Below are 12,851 nucleotides of genomic sequence, written 5' to 3'. Positions count from 1 at the left end.
GAGTAATCAGCTCTAAGGTTGCAGATTTAGATCTCAAGGCTGAAAAGGATATGCTTCCACCAGAGCATCCTGTAGCGCCTCCTGTCCTGCCCTGCCCTGCCCTGCGCGCGCACCGCACTCACACGCACACCCGTCCTCGCACGCGCACACACTCACACTGCTCCCCGCCGCTCTACCCTCTAGACTGCACGGGAAACGGCTCCTCCGGGGCGCGCTCACCGGAGGTGAGGCGACCCAGCCCGGCCCAGCCCAGCCTGGTACCCAGCGCTGGTCGCTGCCCCTGTGGGGAGGCAGCGCGGCCTCTGGGCTCCGGAGCGCGCGGGTCGGGAACCAGGCGCGCGGCCGCTGGCACAGGCGGGGACGGCCCAGGGCGGACCGGAGAAGCGGCGCGCAGGGGTTGGGGAGAGGGTGACGCCGGCTGCCCCCACCCCGCTCCGCGCCTCCCTCTGTGGCCCTCTTTCTCTTCTTCCCCTCCCACGCTGCCGCTCCCTGTCGCGTTTGGAACTCGCGTTTGGAAAAGGCACCGAGAGCCTGCAGGCTGGCAGCTGTGCGTGTGCGCGCCGGCGGCCTCGGACGCGGCCAGCGCGGGGACCTCGGCACGGCGGGAGCGCCCCCGCGGGCTCTCCAAGTGCCGGCCTGCAGGGGGCGCCGGCGCGCTGGCGCCCCTCGGGGTCTCCGCCGCCCGCCTTCGCCCGGCGAGGAAGGGTCGGAAGGAGGACCCGGACGGGAACTGGTTCCCTGCGCGCCTCTCTGGAGGGTCGGCGGGGCCCTCAGGCTGGTGCTCACCCGTAGGACCGGGACGGTGCTGTCACACTTGTCACCAACGACGGCCGGCGGGGCGTCGCAGTCCGCTTTCCAGTCTCCGCGGCTGGAGGAGGCCTCGGGGCGGCAGGGGGAGTTTGCCTCCCGACGGGCTGGCTTCACTAAACTCAGTCATTACTAAGGGGTTGGGAGGGGGAGCTTGTATCTTCTCTCCTGGCAGAGCCGCGGGAGGCGTCGGGAAGTTTCCTACCACCGGAGGGACGAAGGCGGATGGATCCAGAGCCTTGCTTCCCTGCTGGGATGGCCCGAAAGTACCAGAAGTCTCGCTGGCGAGCAGCGCCCTCGGCTTCCCGGGCAATCATCCCAAACGCACACCCTTCCCCTGGCTGAAGGAACCCCAGGCTGCCTAGGAAACGGCCCGGCGGACCTGGCGGGCCCTAGCGTGGAGACCCGGGCGGGGTTGGGGGGTACTCGCGAATCTGCTGCGGGCGCAGCGTCGGGGTGTCTGGTCCCTGCCCAGCCGGTAGGCCGCGTCCGCCTTCCCACTCGGTGGGGCTTTGCGCCCCCACCCATGGGAGTTGCCCGTTCTGCAGCAGAGTTCGAAGGGGAAAGTGGGGACCACGTTCCCAGAGGAACAGAGTTCCAGACCTCTCAGGGCACTGATGGGGACTCCGTCGGACCCACGGGTTCCGCAAATACTCCAGAGGGGTGCCCAGGGCCGAAGGTGCCTCCTGAGCAGACCTGAGCTTGTGAAACTCCGAATGGGTGTCCAGCTTTCTTTCTCACTTCAGAAGTTCAACTGAGCTTCGTGTAGTGTCTGTCCCCCACCCTGACCCGAACCCACCAGCCAAGCCGAGGCCAGACGTGTGCGGATTTTTTTTAAGACCCACATCTTGTAAATGTGAGATTTTTATCAGGCAGCACAGATTACTTAAAGCGTTCCATTTCTTCGCGATCCAATTTTATTAGGATTTACTCTCATTTGTGCTCCGCTTCTCTGGGGAAATAATGCTTTGATTAATGTAATCCTGGCCCGGGATCCGCCACATGCCCCTCGACCCTCTCCCAAGAGAAGGACCCTATTTGACAAACAATAACAGAGCAGTAACTCTTGCAATCTGCCCACACCTTTGGGGGTGGCTGGGGAGAGGGTGATACACGTTCACACGCTGTTTGCTAAATGAAATGGCGAGAGGAGGGAGCAAGGTCTACATGAAGTGAACTTTTCAGGCTCAGAGCCCTGACTCCCAGCCGCGGGGGCTCACCGGGAGGGGCCCGGGCGAGAGAGCGCGTGGGTGCGTGGGTGCCTGTGCGCGCCTGCCCTTTGGTTGTTCGGGGTGTCCGCCTTTGTCCCCCCGCCGCGGGCCTCCACGGCGGGATCTGCGCGCGGCCGGTGGGCAGCCTCGACCCGGGGCGCGTCCACAGCGCCCACGCGCGACCCCAAACACTTCGAGAGCAGATCTTAGGGGTTAACCAGGCACCGACCTGAGGCGCCCTGCAGCTGCCAAAAGCTCGACCGGAAACCTAGAACATGGGACCCAATTCACCGGTTTTCCTCATCCATACATGCATTCATCCATCCCTGCATGCGTACATGCATGCAATACAAATCCCGGGACGCCGGCACAGAGAGCTGCGCCTCGCCCTTGCTGCGGGCTGAGAGCGGGTACCACCCTTCCAGCTCTTCCTCCTCCCGCGCAGCCCCGGCCCCCTCCCCGAAGGCAGAACAGCTCAATTACGAACAGGAGCCAAGGAACGAAATCCCAGGCTCAGAGGCGCCCGCCGTTGCTCCTCTGTTCCCGGTCCCTGTCGCGCAGTCCCCACCCCCACTGTCCCCAGCTCTGGGAGGGCGGGGACGCGGCGGTGCGAGGGGTCCTGCCCTGCTCCGCCGGAACAAAGCCCGCCGCGGGAGCCCGCGGCCGCGCACCGAATCAGTGACAAAGACAAGCGGGCGGCGCCGAGCTCCAAGCCTGCGCTCCTACGGCTTGGCGGGAAGGAGGCCCAGAAGATGGGGTGCGATTTGCACCCGGATTTTCCTGGGCTGCGGCATCTCGCTCCTGTGTACCCAATGACCTGTTAGGGTGACTCAGCGTTTATCTCTTCGCCTTCCCGCTGCCCCATCTCCTCTCTTGTCCTTTTCTGTCCCCAGTCTCCTTCACCGCTCCCTGCATTTTTTAATCCACCTCACTCCTTGTACCTTACCCGCTTCTCACTTTGCCCTATTTACCTCTTTCCATTTTTCTTTCCCAAAGAAAAGCAATGCTAATTTGACTTCTGAAGGCTGCTCTAGAGGTTCAAATAACAGTCTGAAAGACCTTTTGGGCAGTGCTCAGGGAGAAAAGGGGAGTAATGGGATCCTTTTAATTTTATTATGCAAACTGTGCACTAAATAAAATAAAACGCCGTTAGAATGCTATCTAAGGAAGCCGAGCTTAGCCCTGGGGCCCCAAAAATCGCCAGGGATTCGGGAGAAGTCGCTTCTGGTGCCCACAAATCACAGGAACGGGTGGCGGGGGGGTGAGAGGAGGACCCAGCCGCTGTGGAATCGGGACCTCAGCGCTGGAGACTCCAAAGCAAACCTTTCTGGGAAAAGTTCTCCTCTTACTTTCTAACCCTGAAAAGGAATTGCTAGCCAGACCCCTCCAATATAATCATAGTATTTTTGAATTTAGGATACTTTAATAGTCAGTGTTTTTCCAAGTGAAGTTTTACTTGTTTGTTTTTGTGATGTGAATTAAAGATGAAGGGAATGCAGCCATTTGAACAATATATGCCTTGACTTCTAGAGGCTTTTTGCACCCTGATTTAATACTAAATTAACATTTGACGTGTATTACATGGCACTGTAAGCCTGAGCTCCTTCCCTTGGGCTTTATTGGGTCGCCAGGCTCCCTACCAAAAATTCGGGGAGAGAGGTGAGCGTTCAAAGCAACATCAGACACTTAACTTTTAACTTGAGACTAACAAACTCCAAGCTGCCTGAAGCTACAGTGAGCAAGGTCACTTAGCTCTACCACCAAAGCGTCTACCAGATATGTTTAGGCTGAAAGTGTATCACTGCAAACCATGGTATTCGTAGTATCAAATATCAACGAATACATTCGGCACTGTATTTTCAAGGCAAACAACAATAAACACATTTTCTTGAAAACACCCCTGAGGCTGGCCATCCAGGGCCGGCACTGGGGTGTCTTAGGGCCTGGGGGAAGGAGCGAGATGGTGAACTGGGTGTTTCAGCATTCACTGGAGAGAAGAGACCACAGAAGCATAGTTTGAGAGGAATGCCGAAAAGAGCAGCCGTCAGCCTGACATGCTGCATCTGCACCCAGCTTCTCAGACAATAGCTAAGTTCAAATGTCAAAAAAAATCTAATAATAATAATAATAAACAGAGGTGCCAAAGTGCAAGAATTGTTTTCTGGGATGTATGCCATATGAATCTCTTATCCACCTCCAGACTACCCTGTTCGACCCAGAAAGGCGATGCTGTATAATAATGTATGAGGAATGTTTGGTGTAAGGGGTGTCCTCAAGACAGAGAAAGCTGTTCAGTTCTCTTAGGACCACCACAACCTCAAAGAATCAAACCACTTTTCTGGTAAAGCTGAGTTAATATTTCTGGATGTTGTTTTTACACACGTACAAATACACACAAAACCCACCAAGCTGACCTTGGAATATTTTTCTAGCTAAGAAATGACCAGATTTTGTTAATGAATCATCATCATCATCATCATCGTCATCATCATCATCACCACCACCTCTGGTCAATCAGCCCCGCTGTATGTTATCTAGCGCTATGAATTTAAATTTGAAGAGCATTGCACTCAGCAGGGAGGCAGAGAGGGTGGTGAGGGTACAGGCAGGAACAGTCCATCACACTATGTCAGCTCCAGCTTCCCTGGCAATTGGTAGCTTTCATTACCAGACCTGTCAGGTGCACGCCCGCATGCAGCTCCAATGGGCAAACTGTTGGAAATGGGTTGTTTTAAAAGCATTCACTCGATTACCAACTTACTGTGCTTTCTTAGTTTATTTCCCACAATCTGAAATGCCCTGTAGTTTAAAGCTGTCCTGTAAGTATCAGAAAGAAAGCTTCTTGCTTTCAGGTGAAAAATCATAATGTCTTCGAATGTATTACTCTTTGAAACCACCTAAAAACCTATGTACTTGCTCCTTTCCTGCAGATCAGACAAATCCATTACCAAAATGATACAAATAATTAGGGGAAGAAATACTTCAGAAAACTTAGTAAGACCAAGAAACAACTCATCCACTGCCAAGACGACAAATACTTTTTTCCACCCAAAAGCTACTGTGGAAGAGCCGTCCCCTTTGTATATAACACAGAGTATGGGTTGACAGTATGCTTAACATTTTAATTTGTAAATGCTAATGGCAAATGTGCTTCTGAACTGCAGCGATATCAGAGCACCTTATCATTCTCAAATGGAAACAAATGAGTAAATACCCACTTTGTGTTTTGTACATTTGACCCAGGTAATGTTCTTCATTCTCTCATTTGGCAAAAGCAATTTCGCCATCCCCAACAATTAAAAGTCTGTAGCTTCGCCCAGCACTTTGAATCTTAATTCATACCCAGCTTGATCACTTCCACCCTCAAATCGTTATAAAATACTAAAGCCATCTCTATCATACGTTAGTTCTTGTCAAATTAACTTGTTGCTCTACCCAGATTTCTTATTTTCTGTTTCTTTTACATTAAGGAACCTAGGACTATAGATATCACGAGGGGCAAGCATTTTATCTTTCTGTTTATTGCTTAATTACACTTTCAAAAAAAGGAAAGTAAGTAGCAGCAAGACAGGGACAATCACAGATCTCATGAAAAGTGGCACACAAAAATTATGCTCTAAATATATATAATGATTGCCTCACCAATGTTTTTTGCAGAATGTCTGGCTGAATTGAAAAGTTTCCTTTCTCCTTAATAATTTTTAAATGCATTTGGCAGCCCTGGGCATGCAAAGTAAGCTAGAGCTTTGAGACATTCGTCCACTTCATGTGGATCTGCCCCAGAAGTCTTTTGTCTGAAATGTCCCAAAAGCCAAAGAGAAAGCAATGTTTGGGCTCAAGTTACAGTTTTCTCAATTCTCCCTGTTTTATTAGCGCAAACCTGAGAGTACCTTTCCTGACTCTAAATGTGAGAGCTCGGGATGAAAATCACAGATTAAAATGTGTTTGAATGTGCCCCTTTTGCTTATACTGTTCCCAGAATCTCTTGACCCTCCTAGAAAACACACCACTTAGATCCAAACTCTGACTTACTAAAGTTAGTGTCAAAGAAAAACTTCTGGTTGGAACCCGGTTGACTTGGAGCTGGGTTAGAAAGAATAAGGTGTCTTTTCCCCTCTTGCACAGGAACCTGAGAGCCATCACATAATGTGGCCCTTACTAACAGGCTCTGTGACACATTCACAGGTGTGTTTGGCTACTGAACCGTGGAAGCCAGCTTCTCACTTCCAGTCACTCCCGGCTTCCCTTTCCTAGTCACACTCCCTGAATCTCCTTGGGAAAATTCTTAACGACAAACTGACTAATTCTGAACCAGTCAGGATCTGCCCTTCACTACTTTAGGAAGTTTTCCACGTATCTTTTTCATCCTTTACCACAATAAAGTTTAGTCTTCACTGGCAGTGTGTAAATATCTTTGAGGCAGAAACCTTGTGGCTCTGTTGAAACTTTTCTTCAACTGGGTTAAGTAATGCACTAAAAAGTTTCAAGCCCACAGTTACCTCTAACCCGTGGCTATTTTGTATTTTATTTTCCCTGCCAAGTCTTTCAAGGATAAATCCAAAATCTTTCTAAAACCATAAATGGTAACAAGAATGAAAGTAGCCACTAAATATCAAATGGAGTAAAAGTGATCCTGGGCCAGTGGACTAAATCTCTAGGACCCAGAGTTGCATTTAGAAGTCAAAGCATGTATCAGGTTGAAGAACTTTCATTATTTAAACAGATAATACCTTAGGATGCATTTCGTTTTCTCGACTGTTAAAACAACAACAACAAAAACAACAAAAAACCCTGAAAGGTAGCTTCTTAAGTAGCCTATTAAATCCCCTTAATAATAATTTTCAAAAACTATTCTTGCCTTCACATCTCATTTCTGTTTTCCAGCCCAGAATACACTTCACTGAAATGGAGGAATAGTTTTTGAACTGTATTTGTTTCTGGGCTATTTCACAGACATGGGCAGGTGGGGGATGGGGAAGTCATTGTCCTCATATTTTAAAACCCTGTGTTATGCAATGAATTCACTCCTCATTGTGAATATGCATAGAAAGGTAGGGGTATTTGTTCCTTTGGCAAGTTTGGAAGAGCAGATTTGCTTTTGAAACAGCTACATTTTACTCAGTACTCGCTAAGATGAGTCAGTGCGCCCCCTGCTGACGAGCCAATAGTGAGACTCCTGAGCAAAGTTTATTTTGTTCAGTAAACCGTGTCATATAAAATTAACAACAGCCAATAAAATTAGCTTATATGTTTCAACTGTAAAAGTCCAAAACAAAATAAAGCTAGTTTTAGTGGCACTAGAAATCTCTAGTTTGGCTTCTTCTCTTTGGCTGAACCAAGGTCCTTTTATCTAAAGCCCAGTGCACAAACATATAGCTTAATGTGACTAGTGTTCTTCCTTTTATTTCTTTCTCTATGGCAACCAATATGCTCTGCTCAGAAATGTTCCCCATCAAGGAAACAAATGATCTTCAGGGAGCAGCTCTATATGGCATCTGGTCCAATGGAGCACACAGAGTTAACCCCAGTCAAAAGCAACGCTGCCAAGCACGTAAACAAGGAGTGGAAAACTGGCGATTCTTAGCCCCCTCCCCAACTGAAACCTCTTCCTCCCTCGTTACAAACCGTTTCATTGATTCGGCATCAACTGTTTCCAAATAAATTACCAATTCTAAATTGCAAGGTGCTCTGTGTAAAAAAAGTGCAATAAAATTCCAGCCATTGGATTCTCCCCCCTCATCATCACAGACGCAGCTTCCTTTAAAAGAACAAAACCAAGAAGATTTTAAAATTTTATCCGGCCTCTTTCACTAAGGTAAGGCACTCAAATGTGCCTGGACCTGGCCTAGCTATGTCCTCCGGCCATGTTTATTTAATTAACTGCACCTAGCAAGTAACTGCACCCTCAATTTTTACAAAACCCAGGAACAGTGGCAAGAAGGGGACAAGTGAGGCTGTCAAAAATAGAAAACAAAGTGAAATCGAGTCTGCGATGCTAAAGCTCCAGTCTCCGCTGGGAATGAGGTATAGGGATGTCCTGGTTAGTTTTGATTGATCACCCTCTTTCTGATGGGCTTTCACTGCCGAGCTGGGAGGCTGCAGCTCCCCGCCTGCTCCCCAGACACAGCATTAACCAGGGGTGCCCTGACTTCCTGCCTGGCTTCCTCCTCCTCCAGCTCTCTGCCTTCCCTTTGCCAAGTCCCCCTCCTCACTCCATCCTCCTGCTCCCAGCATGAGTCCCCCCACCCCAATCCAGGCAGGCACACACAATTCAGGACATCACCACTGGCTACAGAAATAGGGTTTCTTCCCCTCTAGTCCTGATTCTCTGGGGGAAAAAAAAAATCCCCATCAAGAAATATTTATATACTGCATGCTTAATAATCACTTCTTTTCCAAGATTTCTTCCCCAACCCCCGCACCCCACCTTCACGATCAACAATTACAATGAATAGCATTTTCCCCCCAACCCCTCCAAAGTAAAGTGGCTTTTGCTGTGTGGGGCTTTGGACTGAGTCCATCTTTTTATGTAATATTTTAGCAGGGTTGGATTTTTTAACTCCCCCCCCCAACACATCTTCCCTTCCTTCCTTCCTTCCTTCAGACAGTTGCTCTGTGAACCCTCTCTTGTCCCAAGCAATGAAAATAAGCTCCCAAACCTACAAGAACATAAATAAATAAGCCAAAAAGGAGGGGGAAAAGAAGAGAAAGCAGGGAAAGAAAATGAAAAAACACTTACCCAGCAAACTTCCAAGGTTAGGTTTTTAAATAACATGTGTTTTTAAATTTTTTTTTCAAATAAGGTGACTGGGTTGGGAGTGGAGGGGAAGGCATATTCTGAACTCTCCAGCACCGATGCGTCCTTAGCCTTCCCTTCACACTGACGCCTCGAAGCCCAGCTCTCCACTAGTCTATTATTTTCACCAAAATATATGAAAATGTATGCAAATGAAAATCAGCACTAACTGTTCTCCCCTTGTTATATACTTTGGATTTTTTTTTTCCAGACAAAACAATCACACTCGCAAAGGGAGGGGGCGGATGGGGTGGGGCAGCGTGGAGGGGGGAGAGAGGCCCGGGAGCGATTCGAGAATTAAGTACGACGAAAGGGGGGAGGAAGAAGGGGACAGACCTCGGAACTGAAGTGTATTTCTGTTATCGAGGAGCACAACGTTTTGGGGGGCTTCCCATACGCGCACACACACCCTCCTTGAAAAGAAAGAAAGTGGATCTGTTTGCAGAGGCGCTATCACGTTTCATCAGGCCACCTGAGACTGCTTTTGAAAGCGTGTACTGTGAAATTCATAGCAGTAATTTAGACAAAATCCTCACTGTATATTAATGAAAGGCGGCCCCGTGGCTCTGTTCCTATCCTCCCCATTCAGTGTAAACAAAACCACGAGACTCTCTTGGTTTTTGAGCCGGATCCAAGCAAAATCGGCAGGAAAGGAAAACATGGGGTGCTGGCACTGACTATTCAAACGTCTGCACCTGGAGATCTCAGATTTATTCAATGAAATCTGTGTTCCATCTTTTATATATACATATACGCATACATAAATATAAAAAGCAACCTTTGGGGGACGCAGAGGAAAAAAATCCATTCTGTTTGGGGTTTGATTACCACCGTCTTTGGTATCTATACCTTGGCAATAATGGCTTTGCTAAAACCTACCTACGATGGTATCTCACCCGGCAAGCAGGAGCTGGACGAGAGCCTACATAAATTCTACGCGTCTAGTGTTAATCTTGAGATCACGCAGGGGCCGCCTGGCTGAGGCTGGGCAGGAGAACTACTGCTTTCACTGAGTTCACTTAACTGCGCTCGGCAGAGGCACGATACAGCGGGAGAGAAGGGCAGGCCCGTTCACATTTTAATCGGAGCGCACCGGCGGCCGCTCCTCGTCTGCGTTCTGGGCCGCAGCTCTGGCTCGGGACTGCCAGATGCAGGCGCTGGCTGGGGGCGGCGGGCGCAAGGCGAGCGCACCCGCAGCTAGGGGTGCGGGGTGCACGCACACGCACGCTCATTAAGAGCCATGTATTTATTGAATGTCCGAGTCGGGTTAGTTCATTGGAATTCCCCGAGGAGGGTTCAATTTGCCCTTGTTTTCGTTGCCACTTTCTCTTTTTTCTTGGTTCGCTGAGGTTCCTCTGTGCAGCGTTTCCGCTTGGCCGCGTCCCCCCCCCCCACCCCACCCCACCCCCGCTTCTCTCGCCCACCGGGTGCACTCCCCCTCCCGTCCCTCTTAACTCTTTCAGCTGGGTTGGAGCTGAGAAAGCGTTTGTCGCCGCCAGCCCCATCCACCACGCAAATCCATCTGAGACAGAAAGGAAAAAAAAAAAAAGCACCACCATGCCTAAGAATAGAGAGCGGGCAAACCCCCCACCGCTAATAACACACACACACACACACACACACACACACACACACACACACACGAGGAAGCGGTGGAACAGAGAAGGGCGCGGCTAGCCGATTCCGGTTCTTTCGCCCGGCTTCTGCTACCGCAGGAATTCCTAAAGCCATTGGGGTCGAATACACTTACGATGAATCTATGGGGGAAGGTCGGACTGATTGCTTTTCAAATACATCGCACGGCTCCGCTGACCGGCACCCTCCAAACTCACAAGGGCACGCACGCTACTTGCACGAATCCCAGAGGAGGGAGGAGGGAGGAAGGGAGGGAGAGCGAAGGAGGGAGAGAGGGGGTGGAGGAGCGAGCGAGCGGCGGCAGCGAGCGGTCCGTCTCGCACGCGCGGGCACCGCGCTGGTCCTGGGCTGCAGGTTTCCCAGATGAAGGCATCCGAGAACTTAAACAAAGGGGGCCGCAGCCGGCGCGCAGCGGCTGCGGAAAGTTGTGATGGCGGATTTCCAAGGAGCGCGGCCACGACCCGAGCTCTTGGTGATGCGAGCCCCCGCTTCCCACCCCCGCGGATCAGAGATGGGGGCCGGCTGGTGAAGGGAAGAAGAAACTTTGAAACCACTGGGGACACATCTGTCTATAGGTATTAGCTTGAATGGTACATCCGTGCCGCGCGCTTTACAAATCTCTGGCGGGGCGGGGGTAAGGGGGTGAGCAACCCGACGCGTACTAGGTGGGGTGGGCAGGTTGCTATTTTTTATGTTTCCCTCTCCGTTTTCCTTCTGATTCTCTTCCCCTCTCCCGTCCCTCCCTCCCTTTTATCTCCCCTTTCTTCCCCCCGCCCAGACCTATTGCGAACACCCAGAGCCGCCGAGGGAACGCCAACGTCTGGGCCGGACACTAAGAGTTAAGATGTGGCGGAGGGGGCGGCGGGGGAGGGGCGGGGAGGGGAAAGTGGCAAGGGGGAGGGAGGCTGGGGGACCACAGATTTCCAGCTTCTACGACGCTCTGCCTAAATTAAAAAGCAACCAATCGGAACGGCCGGAAGGGGGGCCTCGCGTCCTGAGCCCGTCATTCCGAGCCTGCCAATCACCCAGCGGGTAGCCAATCAGCGGGGGCCCTGGTGCTCGACTTCCTTGTATTTGGGAAAGTGTGGTGGTGGGTGCGCGCTCGCGGCGGAGGGTAAACATTCGACAGTCCCCGCTCTGAGAGGGAGGGACAGAGAGCGAACTGTCAGATCGGAGCGAGAGCGGGCGCCCGAGAGAGAGGGAGAGAGAGAGAGGGAGGGAGAGGGAAAGTGAGAGAGGGAAAGAGAGCGCGAACGAGGGCACAGAGCGAGCTCCTGCTGCAACTCTGCTCCAGCACGGCCAGCGCCAGCGCCCGCCGTCGGTGCACTCTACAAGCAGTGCAACGTGCCCACTGGAGTTGTTGTGTATCAAGGATCGATCCCCTATATGCACACACACACCTCCACCTCCACCAATGCACTCTTCTTCCTCCTCCTTCTCCAGACAACTGCTGGGAAAAAAATAAAACACCAACCCCAACCGTCAGCAACAAGGTAACAGAGCGATTCGACATCATTTTTTTTTTCTGTTCAATTTTTTCCTTGTTATATGTTTCCTAATTTCTGCCCAAAAGGAAAGATGTCGCATCAGACTGTGACTGTTGCGAGGGGAATGAAAAAGGACTCTTGTTTCAGAGGCAACCAAGAGCTCGGGCAATAGCAACTTCAGAGAAATGCACCATCGCAAGAAGTTTTCCTAGGACAGAACAAAACTTGAAACGAGAGGACCAGAGGGGGAGAGCAGGAGCCAGCCTCCCCTCTCCGCATTTGCGAGCAGCCAGCAGCACCACGCCTTCAAGGACGAAAAAGTTTTACTACTCTAAGGGAAAACGAGTGAAATGTGTTCCTGAGGAGGAGAGGAGAGAGCGCACAAGGGAAGGAGCGGACCGGTTGCTGGTCATCGGTAATTTGGCTAAGGAAGAAAGGAGCAGCTTCTTTCTTTGTTATCTCCCGTGAAACCTTCATTTAGCAGGTGGACGGAGCCCCGCGACCGGGCAGAGTCCGGGCTCGCCCGAGGACAGGAGGAGGAGCGGGAACCCGCGCGTCCCGGGAGAGCGCCCCGAGTGCAGGTCCCCGCCCCGCCTGGAGAGCCCCGCTGGAGCGAGCCCAGCGCGCCAGGGCTGGGGGGCGGCCACGACCCCCCCTGAAGGGGGTGGCCACGGAGCGCACCCCGAGAAGCGAGCCCCCCTCCCCAGAGCGCTGCTCCTGCGGCTGCGGCTGCTGCTGCTGCTGCTGGTGACCAAGGCCGGCCGGCGACCCCCGCGCCCTGCCGAGCGGCCTTGTAGCTGCAGCCGGGGACAGCGGCGGCGGCGGCGGCGGCGGGGGCGGAGGCGGCGGCGGAGGAGGCGGCGGCGAAGGCGGCGGGGCCGGCGGGGGCCCGGGGCGGGGGCGGGGAAGGAGGGG

The 12,851-nt window shown here is 51.9% G+C and overlaps 1 protein-coding gene and 1 long non-coding RNA gene across 2 annotated transcripts in view; one reads left to right on the top strand and one right to left on the bottom strand.

Moving 5' to 3' along the window:
• LOC111542247 overlaps window positions 1–10,638 on the bottom strand; it is a 46,214-nt gene extending 35,576 nt beyond the window's left edge. The window contains exon 1 of the long non-coding RNA XR_002731492.1: window positions 10,565–10,638. This is a non-coding gene — a long non-coding RNA (uncharacterized LOC111542247). The remainder of the gene's footprint in view (window positions 1–10,564) is intronic.
• Window positions 10,639–10,812: 174 nt separating this feature from the next.
• POU3F3 (POU class 3 homeobox 3) overlaps window positions 10,813–12,851 on the top strand; it is a 5,371-nt gene continuing 3,332 nt past the window's right edge. The window contains exons 1-4 of the mRNA XM_023211290.1: window positions 10,813–11,024; window positions 12,023–12,351; window positions 12,421–12,613; window positions 12,693–12,805. Of these exons, the coding sequence (XP_023067058.1) occupies window positions 10,813–11,024; window positions 12,023–12,351; window positions 12,421–12,613; window positions 12,693–12,805 (847 nt within the window). The remainder of the gene's footprint in view (window positions 11,025–12,022; window positions 12,352–12,420; window positions 12,614–12,692; window positions 12,806–12,851) is intronic.

Source organism: Piliocolobus tephrosceles, chromosome 15 (assembly GCF_002776525.5).
Source record: "Piliocolobus tephrosceles isolate RC106 chromosome 15, ASM277652v3, whole genome shotgun sequence".
NCBI lineage: Eukaryota > Metazoa > Chordata > Mammalia > Primates > Cercopithecidae > Piliocolobus > Piliocolobus tephrosceles.
This window is presented reverse-complemented; position numbering and strand designations above follow the sequence as displayed.